This window comes from Bacillus rossius, chromosome 1, assembly GCF_032445375.1.
Source record: "Bacillus rossius redtenbacheri isolate Brsri chromosome 1, Brsri_v3, whole genome shotgun sequence".
NCBI classification, from domain to species: Eukaryota; Metazoa; Arthropoda; class Insecta; order Phasmatodea; family Bacillidae; genus Bacillus; species Bacillus rossius.
In genome coordinates this window covers 94,012,961-94,039,247 of record NC_086330.1, presented here as the reverse complement: position 1 = coordinate 94,039,247, position 26,287 = coordinate 94,012,961, and the positions used below count along the sequence as shown (strand labels likewise).

Below are 26,287 nucleotides of genomic sequence, written 5' to 3'. Positions count from 1 at the left end.
TCAAGTATGTATATCCTTGATCCTGATGACTTGATCCTGTGGTATATGAAGCTTTCTGTTTTAATTAAGTAAGATCAAAGATTCTGGAGAAACAAAAACTTGAATAACTGAATAAAAAAATATGTCTAGTTTCGTGGAAATTTTTTTTTCATTCATATTCAACTTATGATCGTAATTCATTGTGATATCACAAGTTTTTGTTATATCCATACTTTAGCCTAAATTCCCAGAGTCCTAGATAAGGAAGAAGCACTTTATCACTCAAAATTTAGCTAGTCCTAAGGAAAACACTTCATAGAGAACTAAAATATCAACCAAACTTAAGAATGTATAACCTTCAGCGTCTGGCTGCTGGCATTCTTGTATGGAAACATACAATATTTGGTGACAGTGCTGAAATCTTTGATGATGATGCTGTGTTTTTAACCAACAGATGATGCAGATAAATAAAACCTGAACAATATTAGTAAAATAATGTATACAGACATTTTCATTGTTTTCTTGCAATTTGTTTGGCCCCAATGATCATAGATAAAATGTAGGACAACTTTCAGTATTCTCAAGTTTTGTAAGTGAATACTCAATATTTATTTATTTATTTAAAAAAAAAAAATACAACAAAACAAAAATACTGAAATTTGCACAAAAATTTCTGTTTATGTTATCACAAATGTACGAAATGCATGTCCCTACCTATAAGTAAGCTAAAACATTTATAACATATTTATACAAAAAATTATCATGGAAATGTGCCAGCAAAATTTAACACACCAGGTAACACGAAACACTGTACAGAAATGAAAACTGGCAGTAACCTTAACTCAGAAGTAAAATCCCTGGCAGCACAGAAATGCGACCTGAACGTTAAGAACAGCTGATATCGAACCAAATAATCTGAATGAGAGCAGTTTCATTGATGCCAGTTTACAGAATAAGTATTAATATATATGTATTAATAACCTTTCAATGTACTTCCATAATTACAATAGGATGATTACTTTTGTTTCATTTACACAATATTATCTTTAGAAAAATTAATTTAAAACCCGATTGCTAAAATTTAAAGAGCACAAAAAAATAATTACATTGGTGTATAAAAATGTTTACATTGGAAAAAAATTTACAGACACTTAATATTAGATGGCAATAGAAACAAAGCCTTTCCAAAGTAAACATCAGATGTAACCCACAAGTCAAATGCTAACCTGATCTCATTCATCACGTAGTCCGGGAAGTTCCCTTCCTCAAAGCTGAGATTCGGGTTAGGCACGTCACGTCCACTCACAGTTATTTCCTTGCTGGCTCGGTACCGAATGACTTCCTCCATAGGCCTGCCGAAAAAAGCAAGTGTGCTCTTAACTGCACTATATTCAAAATCCGGAAGACACAAAGGTTTTTTCAATATACTAGGAAACATAATATCCCAACATGAGTAAATTCTTGCAACCAAGCATTTTTTTTGTTAATTTCCCTGTAACAACACTCAATTTCAATGTGTATATTTATGAGTATACTACTTATGATTTTTTTAATAGAAAGTACGTACAATCTAACTGTTTTCTATTTTTGAAAACTGGGTAATAACAAATTGGTATTACAGTAGAGTCCCAAAAACTCGGCACTCAACCCGGCAGTCCGGATAACTCAGCCACACCCTGACAAGGGAAAAATCCCAGCGCGCAGACTCGTTCAAGGTCCCGCATTCCTTTGTCTCGCGCCACACCCCCACTCCTCCCCATGTCTGGCACCGGCGCGCGCTCAACCATTCAGTGTTCAGTCTACCTGTAGCCTTTGCCAGTGTTAGTCAATTTCTTAAGTGTGTTGCGCATCTCGGTGTGAGTGACTGAGTTTGGGGGTGCTGGACAGTACTCTGCGATGGCATCTTCTGTTAAAAGAAAACAAGTGAACTTGTCTATGGAGCAAAAGTTGACGGCATTAAAGAGACTTGATAAGGGAGAAAGTGTCAGTGCTGTAGCTAATGACTTGGGAGTCAGCAAAAGTACGATTGGAGACTGGAAGAAGAAGCGGACAGAAATTGAGTCGTGGTGTGTTAAGAGAATGTGTACAGAAACATTGAAAGAAAGGAAAAGTATGAAAGAAAGTGACTTTAATGAGGTAAATGAGGCACTTTACATTTGGTTTCGCCAAACAAGAGAGAAGGGCACGCCAATTAGTGGGCCAATCTTGCAAGAGAAGGCCTTGAAATTTTATGAAGAATTTAAAAAAGACAACGATCCTAAATTTGTCGCAAGCACTGATCGCTTGATCGCTGGAAGAAACGCTATGGAGTCCGTCAGCTTAGTATTTGTGGGGAAAAACTATCTGGGGACACGGAGGGTATGTTTCAATTAAAGGAAACTGTTTAGAAATTTATCGAAGTTGAAGGTTTGACCGGGGAGCAATTGTACAATTGTGATGAAACAGGGTTAAATTATAAACTGTTACCAGCGCAAAGTCTTGCTTTCAAGGATGAACAGTCAGCCCCAGGTTTTAAAAGGAGCAAGGAGAGGGTAACAATCCTAGCATGCAGTAATGCAACAGGTGAGCACAAATTAAAACTGGGTCTCATAGGAATATCAAAGAAACCACGTGCATTTAAGCACATTGAGATGGGTAAACTTTCAGTTTGGTACCGAAACCAGTCACATGCCTGGATGAGCTGTGCAATTTTCAAAGAATGGTTCCATGAAGAATTTGTTCGATCTGTTGAGCAGTTTTTAAAATCTAAGAACCTGCCAAGGAAGGCTATTCTGATTTTGGACAACGCATCTTTGCACCCAGACATTGAAGAGTTAAAAAATGGGGACATACGAGCAATGTTTTTACCACCCATTGTCACAGCGTTATGCCAGCCAATGGACCAAGGAGTTTTGGTTAGTCTCAAGATAAGATATAGGCGCAAGCTGTTATCCTCCCTTCTTTCTGGAAACAATGATGGCCAAGGTGTTATCCAAAAATTAAAGAAAATTAATCTATTGGATGTTGTTGGATGGGTGGCAGACGCCTGGAACGAGTTAGAGTCATTAACACTAGTTCGTTCCTGGCGAAAACTCCTTGATCATGAGGGAAATGAGTTTGTTGAACAATATGCAGAAAATGTAAACTTACTCGACCTCCTGAAAAGAGTTCCTGGATGTGCAGAAGCCAATGAAAATGACGTCGAACAATGGTTCCAGAATGATACAGAGGAAGACATTATGAACGATGCAGAAATAATTGCGGCTGTAATAGTTAATGAAAAAATGGCGGAAAATGATGAAGACGTTGACGATGACGACTTCACCGTACAAACTCCTAAAATATCACATAGTGAGGGACTAAAGGCTGTAGAAACTGGTAATGAACTTACTGTTCCTTCGTCGTCTTCATGTTGAAGCAGCAAAACGCAGTGTGAAAAACAACAGGACATTACACATTTCTTTAAAAAAACTAGGCAGTTTTTCAAAGTCTGCAAGTTAATTTTTATTATAGACTGTTTTATGCTTTCATGAAGTATTTTTCTGAATTCTGTCTTATTATGTAAATTATTGTTCACTGTGTATTCATTAATGTTCATTTTCATGTAGCAAAGTGTCTATGCCTTCATAAAGTACGTACTTTTACTTTGTTTAAAGAGTATTTGGACAGTTAATTCTTTGTTGTATTTTCAAGTAAACAATACATGCAAGTAGAGTACCGTATTTTCTGATGAAGCATTCATACTTATTCTTTTTGAACACCATTCCCGATAACTCGACATATTCACAAACTCGGCCAACCTTCGGTCCACATTAGGCCGAGTTTTCGGGACTCTTCTGTATTACAAAATTTAAAATACAGCTAGATGAATGCTGTTACAGGATCTCTACAAATACCTGGTAAAAAAATTTCAGGAATTTCTAAAACAAATATTTATACAATATTTTCATATCAAACACAAAACAAACTGAGCAAAGTGTCAAATATAAAATGCAAGTTAGCAAAGGTGTGCTGCTTTGCTGATTATTTTGGAAGCTGTAGGCTCATATTGAGCTTGCCTGTGAAGCACGTTGGGGTGCGGTACGTAGAAGTCCTTGCGGAAGGGCTGCAGGGTGCTCATGTCCCAGCGCGGCCGGCGCAGCCTCTCGCCAGGCTGCTTGCCCTTCAGTCCGCCGCCCATACCCAGGCCGCCGCCCCGGTCGTCACCGAAGCCTCCACCGCCACCCCGCCGTCCTCGATCCCTGTTCCTGCTGCGGTCGCGAAACCTGCAAGGTGACAGCCCGCCGCTCTGTACACACAGCTAAATCATTTTTTCCTTCTGTTTCTTATACCACGAATATGCACCACTCTTTTCCCCCCCGACACTGTAGATCCACATTCTAATTTTATGGGCATAATAGACACACTACAGAAAATCACTAAAAATAGCATATTTAGTATAAAAATTTGTGGCAGTATAAAAATTTATGTAACTAATCAAGTCTAGTGAACAAGATTTTTTAATAATAATTTAGACTGTCACTATGGTGATAAAATATAGTTTTTATCCAAAGGCACTCCAAGGTTATGTATTTTTGTTACATGCTTAATTTCAATATCATTCAGAAAAATACGTTATCTTCATGACCTGAAGCTGTTCCAGGATGAGTTCACTGTTTACATATACTAAATTGTTATTTCATGCTGATGTTGGGCTGGGTTTCCAGCGGTTACACACTTCAATAAAATCATATCCATGAGTTATCCCATGTGGTATCAGCAGCTACTCTTGCCGACAAAGTTACAGGCAGTTGCAAGCTCCGGTGACTGTACCCCTGCCACGGAAGGGAGGGGGGGGGGGGGTGAATACGCTTCTGCATAGGGAACTATTGAGTATGCAGTGTTGTCGCTGCTTGTCAGGACAACATACCACTCGAGCTAGCCGGTTGACTGCCAGTCGCGTGACTGTATTTCTTTCTCGGAAAAGGCCCACCAGCTCCCATGCCAAATTACTTTCAGACACAATGGTTCACTAACATGCATGGTTGCTGCAACAAATTTTTATACCCTCCATCATAGCCAGGAGGACAATGATTTCTTCTTTCAATTTTGGAACTTGATTTATCAGAAAATGTATTTTACTGGTGAGGATGGATATAGTTTTTTCATATTTTACTGTTGGCAGCATCAATCTTTTATAAATTTCAAGTAATCATCTTGTCATACTAGGGATTTAAGGGAACGAATAAATGAAATGTCGGAGTGGGCGCCACTACGTGATATGGACACATGGACCCGGCGGAGACTCCCTTCAGGACGTGACGTGACCCGTGTAAGAATAAAACCGGTTCCCTTAGCAAACGATATCGCACCAGTAAGTTCTTAAGGCGTCCCACACGCCTCATGGTTCAGGAGCACGGACACGTGGTCACTCGACTAAAAATCACAAGTTCGACGTACCACTTTTATTCCAGCAACGTTACAAATCCGTCTCCAGGTGCGCTACATCTACATTCCCACATTAAAACTGTTAATAACGCCAACGGCGGGAAAGAATCGGTTTACAGACTGACCAGGTCACCTCGTGGCCTGGCCTTGTGAGTTTAGGATGCGGTTCGTGGTTAAACGTTTGAAATGAACTTAAATATTTATTCAAACGAGTCGGTCACCCGGAGTAGGCCTCGCAAATACAAAAAGGTTTTAAGAATTAAGAAAAGTCCGGCGGATGTTAAGAGATCAGTTGATTGAAAAAATATGAAGTTGCGCGGTGCTCACCAAGCATCCTACCCCGGGTGAACAAACGGAAGCGACTGAAGAGGCTAGGGCAGCATGGCGGCCGGAAAGCGCTGGATTTACCGTTAGTCTCTCCTGTTATTTATTACCACATATTTAACTAAAACAAATACACAAAAAAATTTATAATAAAATTATACCAAGGTTTCCTTAATTATTTATGTTGAGTATTAATTATTTTAATTAGGATTATGGTTCAAACTGGTTGCGGGTAGTTCCATTGCCTGCCGCGTGGGGCGCTGCGCCGTCCTTACCAACTAGCACTGCAAACATAATCCTTAGGGAATATTATTTAAAGAAAAGACATGTAGCAATTACGTAAACCTTAAAATTGAATGAGAAAATAAAAGGGGTCGTGGCACAGATTCTACTCTCGCCTCTTGTTGACAGCCTCACACGCACACACACACACACACACACCTGCACACGGGGCAGGAGGTTTGAAATAGAGGGTGGTGGTGGGAGGAGAGGGGTGGCGACAACGTGAGGCACATCGGGCTTAGGGAGGGCGTAGCCCAGGTCGACGTCAATACCACAATTAAAACCACTTACCTGTGGATCACGAAGAGTGTAATTTTTAATATAATCATGAAAACACCCGTTAGATTATGCACAGAACTATTTTTTTACTATTAATGAACTATCACACTTGACAACTACTACAAAAACAGAAAACACACACGTAGTTAACTTGACACTAATAATATATTGATGTGAATGCACCATTTCACCTATAAACTTTTGCAAACAATTTAAATGCAATAAACTTGCTCTCCTGTCTCAAAATAACCATCACAAATGTAGAATCAAAATTTAAAAAAATGTAAGCCAGAGATGTGTAAACATGTAACCTCATTAATGAGGAAATTCACGTTTTCTTAAGATGCAAATAAAATTATAATACAAAACTCAGACATGATATTTAACACACAATACTTCAAAATAAAGCCAAGTTTGATAAACATTCAAAAAGTACTCATTTAGAGAAAAACTGTACAAATTTTTCCCCTTTTTAAAACCTAACTAAAATTCTGTTTAGCAAGATGGTACTAATGATTTATCAGGGCTAGCCTAACCAAAGGAGTACTGAATGTGTCACATGTAAATGTCTCAACACTGAACCTGTGATGCATTTCCCCCTATTTTTGAGGTTATATTACTTTCGGTGCGTTCAAGGTGAAATTTTAGACTTCACCAGAAATGCAATGAAATAAGTGGAAATTACACAATTGAAATTTAACAGATTGAAAATCCAATGCACTTGAATGCATAAACTGCTATAGCCACGAACCGAAGTCGTCAAGATGGCAGACCCACATGTGGCAACATGCATCCGTGCATGTTTCGCAAACATTAGGGGATGTACTTAGCATATTGGCATGCCAAAGTAAACTTTATGTTAGTGAAATTATCCTGGCATATATTAGTAAACTTGAATAGTCATAACAACTTAACAATACCTATAATTTATTATCCACAAAAATTGTCTTAGGACAAACATGGTGTCAAATAAATTTAACATTTTGTTGGTTCTCTAAACATTAAGAACATGGCTCTTTTAAAAAATTTTCCAACTGAAGGTTGTAGGCCAATAGTTACATTAAAACAAAATGTGAAACAATTCATGAACACATATTATAAAATTAATTATATGTTATGTATATTTGTTTTTGCATAAATGATAGAAATCAGTCTATAAATACTTAATAAAAACGAACTTATTAAGCTGATTCAAAATGTAATATTTATCAGTAAATATTTAAACAGAATTTTTTTTTGAACATGGTGTTGAACAAATATAGGCTAACAATTTTGTATCAGGTGATTCCACGTCAAATCAGCACACACGTTCTACCTGACCCTCTTGGGTTTCAATAATTTTTTGTTTATAGTTTACCTGTGCGAAGAAAATGAAATATATATATTATATATTAGTGCTTTTTGTCAATTATTTTACAAAATTTGAAAATAACCAAAAATTTTCATGTTTCTTAGATAGAAAAATATTTGTAATTTGGGAATGGTTTGTGTTAGAAAGCTCATTGGTCCTATTCAAAAACTTTTTTAATGGAATTCATATGAAATATAACTTGATAGGAGTCATTTCATTAAAAAATACAAAAAGTATGATGGAAAATTATAAATAAGGTTTTCTCAAAAAGTGATATGTTTAAAACATTAAAAAAAATTAACAAAAATTGGTTCCACCATTCTTATTTACATTAAAAATCATTTTGGGATCATTATGTGTTCATGAGATATTAGGTATAAATCTGTGGTATACATTAAGAACAGGTATTTAAATTACAAATTTTTGTTTATTTATTTACTTTTAACCACTCTAAATATGAATATTGATGTTTTAAATACTCAATCCATCCGTTTTGAAAATATTGCTTTGTAAATTTTCGAAAAAAACACTCAAAATCGCACGACAGGCATATTTTTTAAATAACCATAACTCTTCTCCAAATTAAGTTAGAAAGGTAAGACAGGTGTCATTTTGCAGCATTTGGTATGGGCTTTCATGTGATATGTAACACAATAATGCCAAGAAAAAAAATAATTTTCGAAATAATTTTTAAAATTTAAATTTAAAATTTTGGAAAAAGTGCAGTTTTAATTTTTTTCAAAAAATTCTATAAAATTTTTTGTACGAATATTAAATTGTCTACAAAGTTTCAAAGTGGAGAGTTAATGGGTTCATAGTAAAATTAATTGGTAATTGTAACCATATTTATACTTTACCTACCCAATTATGATATTTAACCATTTTTTATAATTATAATAAGTTATGTTGAAAGTATAAACACATACAATTGATTAAAAATCACTAATAACACAATTGTAATTAATCCTAGTGCTACACTTTGCTTGTCTCTGATACATGATTTCAAAGATTAGTTCAGACAATCATTCAGCTACTGGGGATTCCCCTCAATTTGCTTTGGGATTTCCCTAGCTTTGGGATTCCCCTTACTTTGGGATTCTCTTAGTTTTTATTTATTAGTTATGGTTGGTTGCTTGGATAAAATATTTTCACTACTTCTTGGGTATTGTATCAATGCAGTAAATATTTTTTTCAGATGGTTCGCAATTATGTGAGAAAAAGGCCTGTTCGTTATCAGAGGAAGATATCAAAAGTTCTGTTTCAGATGTATTGAATAAAAATAAAAACTTCTGTTAAAGGTTTACTAAAACGGTACTTCAAAAACACTTATTCATTCCATTTTTCGTCACTCTTATTTATTACACATTCTCTACCTTTGTTTACACTTTTAGCCAACTTAACAAAAACAAACTTTCCATGAATTTTATTGTCTCTAACACCTTCCAACAGGCAGAAGACTACTACAATGTGCCCAAGAGTGTCATATTTCACAGGATTAAGGGCAGAAAACTACCACTTGAGAAAATGGGTGCTGGAAGGAGATGTGCCCTATCACCCGAAGTTGAAAATGACTTAGAAAACTGCATTAAAGCTAGAGGACGTATGGGCTTTCCATGTGACAAACAAGACATAAAAATGATAGTCCAAGAATTTGTTAAAATTAACAATCTAACTACACCATTTACTGATGGCTTGCTTGGTGATGACTGGTATTACAGCTTTTTGAAACGTCATCCATCACTGTCTTTCAAAAAACCTGAACACTTGTAAAAGAATCTAAGTGATGCAAGAAAACCTGAAGTTATTTATGGGTTTTACAGTAAACTATCACAGACTGTAAAAAAACAATAACTTGGATACTCCAGACAAAGAGTGTTTCATTTTTAACTGTGATGATAGTGGGTTTGGGTTGGCTCCAAAGTGACAAAGCCATTGGAGAGAAAGGAAAGCCACTAGAAAGAGTGTCAGGAAGTTCTGTACGAGAAAATATGACTGTTCTAGCTGCAGTTTCAGCTGATGGCAGTTGTTTACCACCTTTTATTATGTATATTTAAAGGGGTGACAGGTGTTCAGGCACGTATGCTTACCCTGGTACTCTATATGTAACATCAAAGAGTGGCTGGATGGAAGAGCCCCAATTCTTTCAGTGGTTCACCGATGGTTTTATTCCACATGTAACTAGCTTATGGGAAACTAAAAAGATGCCAGAATAACCAGCACTGTTGATATTTGATGAACACAGTAGCCACATAAGCTGTAGAATTATAAAAACTGCAATTGACAAAAATATTGTACTGCTTAAATTACCAAGTCACTGCATGACCAGCTACAGCCCCTTGACACATGTGTTTTTGGGCCAGTTAAAACATGCTATGAAAAAAAGTTAATCACATTCTCAAAAAACCAGATTGGAAGTCAAGGTTCAGGATGGGTGCAAAAGTCGGACTTTGTAGAGCATATTGGCATGGTGTGGGCAGATTCAATGAAAACTCATAATATAAAAAAAGGATTCTCTTCAACAGGAATTTACCCTGCTGATTCATCGAAGTACTCAGTAACCAATTTTAACCCAATAGATTTAAAGAGGTATAAGGAAAGAAGGCAGCAGCTCAGTGAAACATTTCCAGAGCCAACAAGATCATTTTCTGAGGCTCGTAACTCGACAAGCAGTGTTTCAACTGCCACAGAAGAGCCGCTAGTGATATCACACCTGAATCCATCTACAGTGAAACCTCGTTAATAAAATACCGGTTATTTCAAAGTTCGCGTTTATTCAAACACTTTTAATTCCCCTTCAGACTGGGATAGCATATTTAATGTCAATCAATACGGTTAATACGAAATATTCGTTATTATGTATTACGAAGTAACATCACGTCCGCTCACGTAGTGTACTGTTGTTTTATTATCGGATAAACCGAATGAAATTTTAGAACAAGAATCGCAAACTTTAATCACATGCACGCAGCTTCACTATAATTCTGTTAACGGCAAATAATTTGTACGGTAAATGGTCTACTTCGAACAGCAAACATTTTACGACCACGTCTTGTTTTGTTAACAACCATATTTTTCATAGACAACGGAAAATAGTGCAGTGCTACAAACTGTAGAAAACGCACTAGAATGAACGTGGCTATTTAAAGGAAATTGCTTTTATTGAAATTAATACCTTAATTAGAAAAATATTTATTTGAAAGATAAATTTCCCATTTAAAGAATTTTACGCATTTTAAAAACAGAATACAAACAAGTAGAAGCCCACAATAACCTGAGAGTTACAATACAAAACCGTAACCACACGCCGCATGGGCTGTTCCAAGAACATGGCTCCCTTTACACCAATGAACTGCTCGCGTTAGCTGCTGCTGTTCCAACTGAATACCGCATCCCCTGAGGTGAACATGCTGTCATACGGGACTCATGGTGCATGATGTTGGGTTGGTCACTCTGACACTTTTTTTTATCGGTTTACTTTTGTTAAACTAACCAGCGTGCTGTAAAATGGCAAAGCGTAAACGGAACGAGTTATCTTTGTCCGCAAAAATGGAAATTTTAAGTAGCATCGACAATAGCGGTAAGTCTAAAACGGAAATCGCGAAAGCCTTCAACATACCGTTGTCGACTCTCTCGACGATAGTGAGCAAGAGAGAAAAATTAGAAGCAGCGTGCGTGAGTGGTAGTTGTACAAAGGGAAAAAAAGTATGCGTGGTCCTCAACACAAGGAACTGGAAGATAAGCTACTGGAGTGGTTTCATCAGATGCGGGATGGTAACATACCCATGTCCGGGCCAATGATCCAACAAAAGGCAGATTATTTTGCACTGACACTGAAAATTGATGACTTTAAGTGCAGTAATGGATGGTTGCAGCGAATCAAGGAGTGAAATAATTTGGTTTATAAAGCTGTTTGTGGAGAGAGTGCAGCTGTGGACAAAGATGCTGCACTTGATTGACTAGGTTCTGTGCAGCCAGTTTTGAATAAATATGCGCCACGCGACATATTTAACATGGACGAAACCGGAATTTTTTATAACTTGCTTCCAAACAAGACATGGGCCTTCAAAGAAGAATCTTGTCATGGTGGCAAACATAGCAAGGCACGAATCACTGTTTTGTTGTGCTGCAACCAGGATGGTAGCACAAGGCTGAAACCTTTAGTAATTTCAAAGTCAATGAAACCTAAATGTTTCAAGGGTATTGATACTGCTCGACTGCCCTGTGATTATGAAGCAAATGAAAATGCATGGGTAACGAGTAAATTGTTCCAGTTGTGGCTAATCCAGTTTGACAGGAAGATGGCAACTCTGAACAGAAATGTTCTTCTATTGTTAGATTGTTGTGCAGCACATACAGCTCATGGGCTACAGCTGAATAATGTCACACTGATGTTCCTGCCAGCAAATACAACCAGCTTAATGCAACCACTGGACCAGGGCATCATTGCCACAGTCAAGAGGTTCTACAGGACACGTCTAGTGAAGTACCTCATTAGGCAGCTTGAGCTACAGAAGTCTTCTCAGCCAAGGTGGAATGTGTTGGATGCAATGAGGAACATTTCAATGGCTTGGGACAGTGTATCAACAGCAACAATCCAAAACTGTTTTGCCAAAAGTGGGTTTGGCAAAACAGATGAGAGTCCCGAAGATGAAAGTTCAGACCTAGTGGAAGGCTGGGAAGAACTTCAACAACATGGTGCTTCTGGCAACTTCAAAGATTATGTTCATGTTGATGATAATGTGTATACAAAAGCTGTACCACTGAATGAATGTGAAAGTGAGCTGGACAAAGTTGTTCCAGTTGTATGTGAATATGGAGAAGAAGAAGAGAGTGATGATGTGGATGACGACGTTCACGAACTTCCAAGCAGAAATGAAGCTTCTTCAGCATTAATTGTCTTGGAAAATGTTCTGGCTGCTAGTGATGTAGACACTGATGTCTTGTCTTCCTTCGACAAACTTTGCAGTGCAGTAAAGGACATTTATGCAACTAAAAAAGTGCAGAAAAAAATCAATGAATTTTTCAAGCCTCTAATTCTCTATTTGACTAATTTTCGAGTAAAAAATCAATACTTGATTTTGTCGATTATTATTAATGTGAGCATATGCACCTGTTAATACAAACTTCGTTAATACAAACTGCAAAATTTTAGGTCCCTTCAGGTTTGTATTAAAGAGGTTTCACTGTACATCCTTTGCAGTGGAAGCACCTTCTACTGTAAATGAACTTTCAGATTCCATGACTCCAGTAAAAACTGCTACGGCACCTACAAGTATGGAGTGTGTAGCATCACCTACCACTTCTATTATTGGAATTTTTAAAGACAAATTGAACAGTTCTTTTTCTTTTCCTCTGTATTCACAGGAAAGAAAAACTGTTCCCAGAGCAAGGTTTTATGGAGAAGTTTTTACAACAGATGAAGTTTTACAAAGATTCAAAACTGCAGAAGAGGAGAAGCAAAATAAGAAAGAAAAGAGAGCAGGGTAGGTGAAAAAAGTGGATACAAAAGAACATGTACAAATGAAGCAGAGTAAACCTTTAGAGTCAGGTGAAAATAACTGCCCCATCAAAAAAAAAAATTGTCTACCTAAAATCATGACATAGATTCATCAGCTTCAGATGTTATTTTTGAGGCTCAAGACGAATCAGAGGAAGAAAATGAAGACTCTCCGGCTACTCTCCTTCAAGATTCCGTCCCTGAAGTTTCATATATCCAGCCTGAATGGAAGAAAATAATCCCTGGTACATTCTTATTGGTAGATTTTGTTGGTGGTCCACGACTTGCTACTCATTACAAGTGTGTTTGTTCTGTTCTGAGTGTTGATGAAGAAGATGGTGAAGTTTGTGGTTTGGGTTATCGTCATTATAACAGACTTTCTACTGAATTCATCCCAAAATAAACTGACAAGTGTACTTTTAATTTTGAGCAGGTCAAAGCTATTCTACCTACTCCACTTTTGCGAGAAAATGAACGTAAACTTGTGTATGGCTTTCCTGGCTCCATTGAAGTGTACGAAAAATGAGACTATTTTGTGTCAGTTATTAAATTTAGTTTTGCTTTATAATTTAAACAATTTAGTCTTTATCTGTTACATTTGTTTTATGTTCAGTAATTTATTTTTAAGAACAGCTAGGTCAACCTAAAATAGTATATTATAGAATGTATTTACATTTACTCTAGGATTATAATCAAAATAGGGCAATTGTAAATGATGTGCTAAGAAGTAGAGTCAATACACAGTGTTACTAAAACTCGTTTCTTTCCTAACTGTTACTCCATTACATGCAATGACCATAAAAATTTTATTTACATTTGCCCCAAAGGCTATAGGGCAATTGTGAATTGCTGGGGGAATCGTAAATACATTTTTGTAGGCTTTTCACCAAAAATAATATGTTCATTTATAATTAAAATAACAGAAAACATGTGAAATATAATTCCTGCACAACTTTGAATGATTGGACACACTTAAAATATAAGTTAGTAATAAAACAGAGAAAGTATAAATTTCATTTACAATTACCCCACTTGACCCTAAAGGATAATGCTTTCTGTTTAAATAATGTCGTTCAAAGATAAATTTATGTAAACAAATATACTCTTTTGGTACTTTTTGATTTAATTCTGTAAATTTAATCGAAAAGTAGGGGAAGTTATGTAGCATTGCGGTATACATGCCTTTTATACTAATAATATTGTTACTAAGAATGGGTTAGGTTGCCAGTATATTTTATTCTGAATTTATAACTATTTAATAATCATGTTTCTTCTGTCATCCTTTTAACTTTGTTTTGCTATTTAGATTTACTAAATATTATGTGTACAGTAGACGCAACATAACTCCGAGCCTGGGTGACGGTTAGAAAATTGTTGTGTGTATGTGAGTCCCGACATTGGAGAAGGCAGACGTGGCGCGGCAGTGAGAGATAATGCGTAACTTGATAACAGGGGCTACACACTACTGCACAGAGTGAAAACTTAGTCCTTCGGTGAAATCCGACGAATACGTTCGTTAACACATCCGTGGTACTTACTAAACATTTTCGTTTACAGTTTGGATATGAGGTTTGTGTGCATGTAGTGTATCACTTTTGTTCAGAGCCAGTGTTGCATATGTAGTGCAGTACTTCAGTAAAGTACAACTTTATACATAAAATGCCTCCAGTGTTATCAAAAGTTAAGAGTAAAATACTGCACTCGCAGGCGCGGGAAATTGTCTATAACGTTCTGCAGTTTATGGAAAATGAAGCGCGATTGCAGGAACCCTCCATTTCACTAGAGAAAGCACAGCTGAGAACAGCTAAGGCGACGGGTGTGTCTCGCACGACTGTACAAACAATTAAAAGGGAGGCTAAGAGGAATGAAGCTGGTGAAGGAACATCTTTCGAGATGCCCAACAAGAAGCGAAAGAAAACATGTAAACACGAACTTGACACCTTTGATGAAGCTGTGGTACGACGTACTGTGTACAATTTTTACTTACTTGAAAAACGTGTGCCAACTGTCTAAACTGTACGACGTAAGCTAAAGAATGACATAAATTACCAAGGTAGCAATACAACCTTAAGGACGACTTTGAAGAAGCTAGGATTCAGGTGGCAGAAAACCAAATCGCAGCGCTTACTTTTAATAGAAAAATCAGATATCCGGCAAAAACGTATAGAATATCTCAAGAGTATGCGTCAATGTAGAAACGATGAACGCACAATTATATACATGGATGAGTCGTACATATTGTCGTCTCATGTAAAAAATAAAATGTGGAGTGACATGTCCTCAAATGGTTGACTAGTGCCTGTCGCGAAGGGTCAAAGATTAATAATGATTCACGCAGGTGGTGAAAAGGGTTTTATCCCAAATGCTCTTGCAATGTGGAAGTCGCACCAGGCAACAGGGGATTATCACAAAAACATGAATAAAGATAATTATGAAAAATGGCTCACAGAACAATTAATACCAAATCTTCCACCAAACAGTGTTGTTGTGATAGATAATGCTCCCTATCACAATGTAAAAATAAATAAAACGCCTACCTCAAGCTCGACAAAATCGGAAATGCAGCAGTGGTTAAGTAAAGAGAATATTTCCTTTACTAGCGACATGCTTAAACCAAACTTGTATAACCTCATGAAGAAGCACAAACCTTCGCAAGTGCAGTACTCGGCAGACAGACTATTGGTAAATAGTGGCCACACATTACTTCGTCTGCCCCCTTATCATCCGGATTTGAATCCGATAGAAAGCATATGGGCTAAAGTTAAAGGATAAGTCGCTTCAAGAAATGTTACTTGCAATTTGGCAAATGTAAAAAAACTTTGCGAGGAGATATTCAACCGAATGGGTCCAGAAGATTGGATACCGATTTGCAATCACGTCAAGACACTCGAGAACGAATATTGGGATAAGGATGTGTGTTTTGACATTGAAATTGATAAAGTGATTGTTCAGTTAGGTGATGCAAACAGTGACAGCAGTGACGTTTACACATCAGACTCTTCGGATGGAACAGTCAGTGGCGTTGAAGAACTGAGGTAGTGCTTGGAACATCAGTGGTAAGTGGTCAATGTTTTCTGCTATTCTCTACTTGCTGTGAAAGGTCGCCGTATCTGCTTATACCCCCTCCTCATCCACCCGACCCCCCACACGTACTGCAGTCCCTACTCCTCATGTGTGACGTAGCTCAAGCTCAGAGTTATATTGCGCCTAGTGTAATGAGTTTTTTCTATTATTTATTTTAATTTGAATATTGTATTAATTATATATTATGTTTTTATTAGAATGCAGATGTTGCATAATAATTATAGAACACGGGATTGTGTCTGGGGTGATGTGTAGAAAGAGAGAGGCTTAAGAGGCCTGTAAGTGCAAGTGAGAAAGAAACAGTTACCTCGTTTAGGGTAAAATTTCAATCCGGATTGAACCTGGAGTGGAGTGAACTCGGAGTGAATGTGTAACGAACATAGACTGACGAAATAAATGTGTTTATGGTAAATATCACAATCCAGATTGAAATGTAAACAAGATCGAAGTTGGAGTCAACATGGACTCAAAATGTTGTGGTGCGATCTAATCGATATCTGTTCTGTTGTTCTTTTGAACCCCGCACTGTCCATTTTTGCCTTCACCAACTCAAATATCTCACCTTTCCTATACTGTTTTTCGTCCAGCAATCTTAAAATATGTTTTTCAATCATTACGTCCAACAATAACTCTACTTCCATCTCTGTCCACACATTCCTCTGCACTTTTTTTTGCCATTTTCACAAATTATGCCTGAAATGCAACGAGACCAATAACAAACAATGCAACATGGCGGCGGCTTGCTAGTGCGTGTTTTCTTTTCACTCCAGTCCGTGTTTAAAGTAAAATCTCAATCCGGATTCTTCAGTCCAGTCCACCTCAACAAGTGGAGTGGATGATCTCACTTCACTCCAACTTCAGTCCACAACAAAGTGTTTTAAGTAAAATTTCAATCTAGATTCCTCACTCCACTCCAGGTTCAATCGGGATTTAAATTTTACCCTAAACGAGGTAAGTGATTCCCCAGTAAGAGAGAGACAAAAGCTGGGATTCCCCACTGGTCGTGGGAACTGAGTGATAACTGCTGTCTCACGGTGTGGGAGAGAGCACGAGAATGTGAAGCCCCTGGCTCTGTGTGTAGAAAACTGTTTTCAAGGTGTGCCGTGTATTCTTATTGGCTTGTGATGTGTAGTGTGAATGAAGCAGGTGTGTGATTGGTCGGTGAGGTCATGTGACTTCTCCTCCCTGAGTGAAGGACACAGTGTCATGAACTCACCAGTCGTCTGTCGATCGCTGGACGAGGAGGGCACATTCGGTGGGGTGCGGCCAGGTTTGAGGCCGTGCCGATTTCATATACTCACAGTAAAATGTTACTGATGGATTTAAGCTATGTTTGTTTTCTTTAATTTTCATCGCCCGAACTGCGAACATTTCTCAACAGGCGGATATATGTGTTGAATGAGTGAGCAAAATATTGAAAGTGATTGGATTCAGTTGTTTCGTCTTTCGGACAATAAAACTCTCAAATGAAAAAGGAAGAAAATCTTTTTATTTCATATAACGAACTGTAACAGGTTAAATTGTTTAGTATTCTTCATTGAGTTTTATTAGTGATTCTTATGTTTTAGTTCAGATGTGATGACAATATACTATACTGTGGCCGGCAGTTATCTTGGCGTCTCTCAGCGCGAGGGTGCGGGGACAGCGGGACCGGAGAAAGAAGAGGGGGTAAGCAGGCGACACGTAGCCGAGAGCCGTGTAGTGGCTGTTAGGAAAATATCGCCCTTCAGTGTTTACCCGAAAATGGAAGGCAAAGGTGGCAGCTCGCAGAGGTGCGGTAAAGTGATACATAGCGGAGAGCGGGAAATAATAAAAACCGTTTATTCTATGGTATAAGTTGCTATTACTCCAAAAAAGCGCAAAAGTGGCTTAAATGGAAAGTTAAACATTGTAAGTTATATGTTCTGCATTGTTTGTACACTATGAATGCTGACAATCGAATAGTAATAATAGTAATCAATTTTAACTTAATTTTGTTTTTCGTCACCTGATACAATCAATTATCATGGAAAGAGAACTTCACACTTACATTAAACAAATCATATAATATATATGAGGTTTTGAAGGTTATAATATGCATTCTAAAGTGGAAGTACAATGCAAATTGTATTTATATTTATAATATATTAATCGATTTATAATCGATTAAAGGTGCATTAAAATATAAAGCCACACATACACAAGCATTTTTTAAATGCCATTAACGTTGGTAGTCAGGTGTTTCCTAAACGACTGACATGAAGTTAAAACAGCAAATATAACATAACAAGCTCCATGTTTAGTTAAATGTAAATCCAGTGCTAAATGGCACGTTTTAGGTATGGAAACCGGAGAACGATAAGGGCTAGCCTGGCTCCTGCGTCATCAACTGTGAGATAGCTTTCGCGCGGAGAGCTACAATTGTGTAATGTTTTGGTCGTTTGCTTTTTCTTGTAAGACTTTTTTTTTTAAAATAACTTTAAGAACACAATGAATTGAGAAGCATAGTTTTAAATTTATTTTACATACTAAGTGACCTAGTTTTCCAAAATAAATCGTGTCTGGTTTTCGCTAGTTACTGAGTTAACAACATTTCAATTAATTTTGGTTAGCATAATAATTAGCAGACACCGTAAGTATATTTGATGGGACAAAGTAAAACGTTGCAGGTTTAGATAATAGTTTGTTATTTTTCCTGACAGATGTGTACAAATATTCGAGCACAACCACTGCAATTTACACAATAGTACACTTACTTAGTACAAGTACAATTCATAGGATTTCTCACTTTTGGTTTGGTAACCCAGCGCTCTTAGCCAAAAGGCCTTAGCGCCCTGGGGTCCCACGGGCGTGGATACAGACTTACGTAGTCAAGTCAAGTCATCAGGGGTTTCCCCCCCTTTTCTTTGATAACCCAGCGCTCTTAGCCGTAAGGCCCTACCACCCTGGGGCCCCCACGGGCGTGGATGCGGATACGCCGCATACGCAACCAGGAAGAGCGTTAGAGCTTTTGGCTATGCAAAGGGACTGAGGCTACCCATCTCAGTTTATGCACCACCTCCGGCCCCCCACTCCACTCAGCTAACCAGAAAGTTGGATGCTCCCTTAGCCCTCCGGAGTTGTCATCACTTCTGGCGCCTACCCCAGTCTCCCGCTCTCAACTGGGACCCCTCAATCACCCAGTGAACCCGCGGTCCGGTGGAGGCCTACCCAACCTCTCCCAGCTGACCAGGCTGGTAACTGGAGCAGTTCTCGTCGCTCAACACGCCGGCACATCAGAGGGTTAGGGAACCCTAATACCTGCCCCTAAAGCACTCGGGGCACCACTCCCAAGTACGAGTCCTTCCCAACAAGAATCCTGGGCCTTAGAGGAAACCTCAGCGGGGCACCATTCAAACATGGTGGATTCTTCCCATACTACGACCAACTTTTGGTCTCGTTGGCAGACTGTTCGCCGGTAGTTTGACCAGACCACCGCGCTTCAGAGTGCAGCCACGAGGTGTCCTCGTCGCCTCGGAAAACCCTCCGACCCTTCGTACCTCGGCCCGACGGGTTTACAGCCGATTAAGGCCCGGATGCAACTGCACTCGTCGGGCGACGACCGCCGTCAACCCCAACTGGAAAATGGCAACTACAGTGCCCAGGCAGGAGGCACCTGGGGGTTTCCTCAGTACCTCCACCGACTACAAGGCTAAAGGGGAAACCTCGCCGTGCAGTTTACAGCCCGTTTTTAGGCCCGGTCGCCCGACACCGCAACCACCGTACCCAGTCGAACTCCTTTACCATGGGGCCTGATCCATTCACTATGGGGCCCTTTGGGACCGATGCACCGAGGCTCGGCCGTCGAACCCCCCGGAAAGGTTTCTATCGCATCTGCTGTTGCCCGCAGATTCAGCCCTTTCACCATTTCCGGTCTCATACATGCAATTGAGGATGCACTGAGGCAGAGTTAGACCCGGCAGCGCCCTCTTTAGTTAGAGAGGTGCTATGACCAGAGGTTGGGGAACCCTCCCAACATAGTCACCACGATCCTCCCCCAACAGTGGTGCCAACGTGGAGGCAGAGGGTTGCCACTTGATACAGACTTACGTAGTGTAGGAAGTCACGTGCCGAATGTTTTCTGTGCTGCTAGTACAAACCTGGCCACTGACCTTGACAATAAGGTATCGCTTTCTCTTCGCCCTCCCCTCCCCCCCAGACAGGACTAGGGAGCTCAGACGCCAAGATAACTGCCGGGCATAGTACCTATGTAGCAATTTGTAGGCCAGTTATCTGTATTATGGACAATTGAGTATTAGTTATAAGTCTATGCCTATACTGCAAACTACTAGCTTTATGTTTTGTGATTATTATTTTATTTTCTGATTCAGTTACAATAGAACACTGTATTATAGTAAATTATGCGCAATGCCGATAATTTCTGCATTATGCTGTAATCCATTCAGTCATAAATCACAAGAAAAACCTACAAAATGTTAATGAGCGTATGATAAAAAAATTACCTTCTTTAGTGCTGACTCAAAAAGTCTGTGACAAATGCAGAAAAAAAATATCAAAAATTGTAACTAGGCCTCAACCAGAATTAGAAATAGAATCCCAGAGCTCTCAAAGTTCTGAAGACTCAACAGAGAACGTTATAACTGATGTTTTTATAGACAGTTTGAACAACTCTTTGCAAATATTGGGCAAGACACCTATTAAGAAAAAGCGTTTAGCTGAAAAGAACTATTCAAAAACTAAAATTGAAAAATTATCCTCTGCAGTAAAATGAGAACTTAATGTATCGCCAGAAAAGAAAGAGGCCAACACATCTGAATCTGAAATTATTCTTCAGTTAAAAGAAAAATTCAAAAATTGTTCTTCCAGAAGTGAGAAAATAACAGTGTTAACAGTTTTACCTAAACGTTGGCCAGAAGCAAAAATTCAGGAAGAGTTTTCATGTTCAAACTATATGGTCAGGAAAGTTAAAGAGCTAGTTAAAGAGAATGGAATTTTGTTATCACCCAACCCAAAACCTGGAAAAGTCCTTGATAAAACAACTGTTGAATTGGTGAAAAACTTTTATTGCTCTGATGACATTAGTAGATCCATGCCTGGAAAAAGGGACTTTGTTGCAACAGTAATGGATGGGGAAAAAGAACAAGTACAAAAAAGATTAGTATTAACTAACCTAAAATTAATTTATGCAAAGTTTAATAATCAGTTCACGGATGTTCAAATAGGTTTCTCAAAATTTGCTGAACTAAGGCCTACAAACTGTCTGTTAGCAGGTGGAAGTGGCACGCACTGTGTTTGTGTCTGTACAACACATCAGAACTTCAAACTTATGCTGGATGGTTGCAGAATATCCAAATTAACCGGAGAAGAAGTAACATACAAGCATTGTATTGCTAGAGTTATGTGCAATCCCCCTTTGCCTTGCTGCTACTTCAATGAGTGTGAATTCTGTCCTGGGTCTGGACTTTTAAGAGAGTTTTTCGAAACAACACTAGACTCTAACAACATTGACCAGATAACTTACAAAAAGTGGGTTACAGTTGATTGGACTTCCTTAGAACGATGATACAACCAACAGAAGAGTTTATAGATTGTTTGATTGAATAGTTGGACTAACTGAAACGACACTCCTTTATTGCAACACAACAATCTAATTTTCAAAAAAACAGAAAGTGTGACCTCAAGGTAGGAGAGTTTTTGGTAGTTACTGATTTTTCAGAAAATTACACATTTATAATACAAGATGAGGTTCAAGGTTACCATTTGACGAACACTCAAGCAACTGTCCACCCTTTTGTTGCCTATTACAATGATGATAATGAAATCAAACATATCAGTTATGTTGTAATATCTGAGCATTTGACCCATGACACAGTGGCAGTACATCTATTCCAATCATATTTAATTGACTTTTTAACTGGATATTTTGGTAAGAAACCTACCAAAATGTTCTATTTTTCAGACAGCACAGCAGCTCACTATAAGAACAAAAAAAACTTTATTAATTTATGCCATCATGAAGAAGATTTTGGAATCAATGCTGAATGGCATTTTTCTGCTACTGCCCATGGAAAAGGAGCCAGTGATGGTGTGGGTGGGACTGTCAAGAGACTAACAGCTCATGCTAGTCTTCAACGACCTCTCTCTGACCAGATCCTGAGCCCTGAACAATTTTACTTGTTTGCTAAAGAAAATATTAAAGGTATTCACTTTCAGTTCTCTACTTCAGAAGACCATTTAAGACATGAACTCAGCCTCAAAGAAAGATTTGACAAATGTTGTCCAATCATTGGAACCCAGAAGTTGCACTCTTACATTCCTCTGACAAAAAACAAAAGACCAAACTATACTCTAACTCAGACAAAAGTGAAGTTGTGCTGGTTACTGATTTAGACACTGATCCTGTACCCTTCAGTAAAATAACACATGGTGGCTATATTGCCTGTAAATACGATGACCACTGGTGGATGGCATGTGTAGGTACTTGATAAGTGACGAAAATAATGAGATTGAGGTTAGCTTTTTGCATCCGCATGGACCGGCAGCATCATTCTCATTTCCTCGCCATCTTGACATTTTACATATCAGAAGCAGTGATGTTAAGGCAACATTAAATCCAAAAACTGCCACTGGAAGAACATACACCCTTTCGCATTGTGAAATGCTCCTATGCTCGAGACTTATTCAATGAGTTCAACCCCCAACCTTATAGATGGTTTGCACAGTGTAAACTATTTTCAAAACCGTACAATATTTACATATAGTGTTCTAATATTTTTTAATATGTGCTAAATAATGTGAATCATCAGACAGTTCAATTGCAACAGTTAAAACAATTTGCAGTGCAGTTCAGAGTGTCAGAATTGGTAAGTTGTCCTACTTGTTTATAAGCTACAATACAATTTTTTAACTACATAACTGTTTTGAAAAATTTTCTTACGAAACCACAAACAATTAGTGTTTTCCAAAATAAAAGATATTAATAATATTAGGTAGTTGATATTATAAATTACTTAAAGGCCTTCTTTATTGTTGAATTTACTGATATTACAAAGCAAATTTACTACCTTACAGCAGCAGGTTAAAATAGTGACCCACTCTTTTATATAAAATTGCATTTTAATATGATCCCATTGGCATCCCATAATAAAACTTTCAGCTTTCATAGTCTGTATGTTGTTCTTTAACATATATTTTTTTCAGAATTTTAAAAGTACAGTTTTTCAAAAACCAGTATATAAGTACATTTTTTAAAATGTTTTTGAAAAGTGAATTTTTTTAATGTTTTTATGTTGTATATCAAATTAAAAACCCAGCAAATAAGCTCAAAAATGAGCTTATTTTCACTGTTCCAGCTTTATTAGAACTCAACCTATAAATAAATAAAAATTTGCTCGTGAACAAAAAACCCTGAATTTTGGCAATGTTTGGAATTGTACAACTAAAAAACCAGAAGGGATAAAAATAAAATAAAAATTGCTCTATGTTACTATTTAATAGGGCTACAGCCATACCAAATTTCATACAAATCTGAGAAGGTCGGGTTTAGGCCAGTAGCGTTAAACACAAAAATCACCCAATTCGGAAATAATTCCTACAAAAGGTTTTTTTGCGTTAATGGCTTCATTTATGGTCCAATATGACTCTCCTATGTTTTCCCCCTCGGGGGAGTTGTGGAAAAGTGGTGGGGGGTGAAAATGTACCCCCAAAAGCGATACTTTTGCAGTTTTTCACTTGTATCTCCTGAACTTAACAAAATTTTGAAAAAGTACCTTTTATAAAAGTTTTAGAGCATTAAATTCTGTGTAGAATAAAACCAGGAAAAAAAAATTTGGACCACCCGTTGGTAAATTACAAAAGGTGAAAATCGTATCAATTTTTTTTAATTTTACGAATAATTTTCGTTTTAATATCAGTTTTTCTTAAATATCTTCGAATTAACCTTTTTATCAAACAGTTATTTTACATAACATTTTTTAATAATTAAATTTTGCGTCTAATGGGATCAAGAGCGAATTTTTCGGCCAACGCGTTACCAAACTACAGCAGGTTAACGTTGGACAAGTTTTCAACAATAGCAGAAATGGTTGGTTTCAACTACACTTGAAGCAAACACATAAAGGCATGAATTCGATTGATAACAATCTAACAACAGTCACGGCACTAACTGCCAAACAAACAAGAATTCCTACACGGTATCAACTGCCGAAATAAAAATCCCTGCTCACAACTCGACCTTAACACTAGCACCAATTTGGCTCTTGCAAATGTCATCCTTACGAAAATGAGGGGTAATGAGGACTCAGAAGAACCTTCCCATTCAAAGACTCCCTTGGAAGAACTTGATCACGAATATTTGAAGCAGCTGTTCACTGAGAAACTAGAAGAACTGGAGGATAATGGTCTCACTGCCAATCTACTTCAAAATTACCACCCTCATGAAGCAGTTCATACAGGCAGAGAGGACTGGTGACTGGGAGCTGCATCTGAGTACTGTGAAGAAGTTGTTGCCCTATTTCCATGCAAGTGGGCATTTTTTGTATGCTAAGTCAGCGCAGATCTATCTGCAAGACATGATGGACCTACAAGAGAAACTATCTCAAAAAGAGTATGAGAGGTTTGTGCTGAATGGATGGTTTACAATCAGAAGATCTGATAAATTTTGGAGTGGGATTTGGTCTGACATAACCTTTGAGCAGACCCTCATGCGCTCATTAAAAAGTAGTGGAGGGCTTAGTCATGGTCATGGTGTTTCAGATAGTACTCTCAGCAGATGGGCAGTCACCATGCCAATAGTTACAACAGTGGCACAACAGGTCGAGGATTTTAGCGGGGTTTCATTCACCACCTCAGAGCAGCATATTGATGCCAGAGATGCTAGAGTCCAGTGTGATAATGGAGATGTACAGAAGTTTGTGGAGTGGTTTCAACCTAACGATCCTTTTCCAGCAAGCGACTTCATGATGTCCATCAGTACAGGTGTCATGGGAGATGAATCAATAAACTGTCACAGAGCCTTTGAAATTGGGAATTCGTCAATGCTTACCTTGGTGGGACAAAACTTTGACCAAATCAAGTTTGTCAGAAAGAATCGTGTCATGAACATTCAAGGTTTCAAGTCAAAGTTTACCATTCATGGGGAGGATGTACCAGTCAATCCTGAGACAATATTTCACTGTATCGCACTCCTCAAGAAATCTGATGAAGAGCTAAGGGAATTCTTCCAATACGAGCTGGCACTATATCCCCTGTCTCTATTCGATGAGGTTGGAATGAGGATGGCATCTAAGTCTGTACTTTATGACCTTTTTTGATCCTGTAGGAGAAGTTAACCTCGATGGAGCGGCTCACGTCATTGATGGAGGATTTTTATTACACCGAGTGGTATGGAAGAATGGCGATGCCTTTCAATGTATTATCAACAAGTATGTTGATTACTTGAAACGCCACTACAACATAAAAGCTACCACTGTGGTTTTTGATGGCTACTCCGAAGACCTGCGTACCAAAAGCATCAAATCTGCAGAGCGGCTCCGCAGAATAAAGAGGCACATTGCTCCTGAGGTAATCTTCACAAAGTCAATGGTGGTGACGATGACCCAGGAGCAATTTCTTTCAAATGACAGGAACAAGGAAGCAAGCGCGTGAGGATGCAGACCACATGATCGTCACCACAGCCATCGAAGTTGCCCATAGTCATGAGAAGGTTGCTCTAGTCGGTGAGGATACGGATTTGTTGGTCATCCTCACTGCTCTAGCTACACCATCGGCTAACATTTATTACCTCAAACCAGGAAGAGGAACAACACCACAAAAAATATTCACTCACCAGAGTTGTAAACTCGCCGACGACCTGAAAAAGGTCCTCATTTTCCTCCACGTCATTAGTGGTTGCGACACCACTTCATTTTACAAGCTGGGCAAGAAGAAAATAGTGAAACATGTGGCTAAGAATGAGCACCTTTTAGAGGACATCAAACCCTTCTTTGATCACTATTCACAACCTCAAGCAATTGCAGAAGCTGAGCAATGATTTTTGACCACCCTCTATGGCGGTAGAACAGAGGACAATCTGGACAAGGTGCGGTTTGACCTGTTTGCCAAATCCC

The 26,287-nt window shown here is 38.2% G+C and overlaps 1 protein-coding gene across 1 annotated transcript in view; it reads right to left on the bottom strand.

The window, feature by feature from the left end:
• Positions 1-26,287, bottom strand: part of LOC134540221 (probable ATP-dependent RNA helicase DDX5) — a 166,396-nt gene that overhangs the window by 130,042 nt on the left and 10,067 nt on the right. Inside the window, exons 2-3 of the mRNA XM_063382835.1 lie at positions 4,017-4,223; positions 1,206-1,331 (exon numbers count right to left, since the gene is read on the bottom strand). Coding sequence (XP_063238905.1) covers positions 1,206-1,331; positions 4,017-4,223 — 333 coding nt within the window. The remainder of the gene's footprint in view (positions 1-1,205; positions 1,332-4,016; positions 4,224-26,287) is intronic.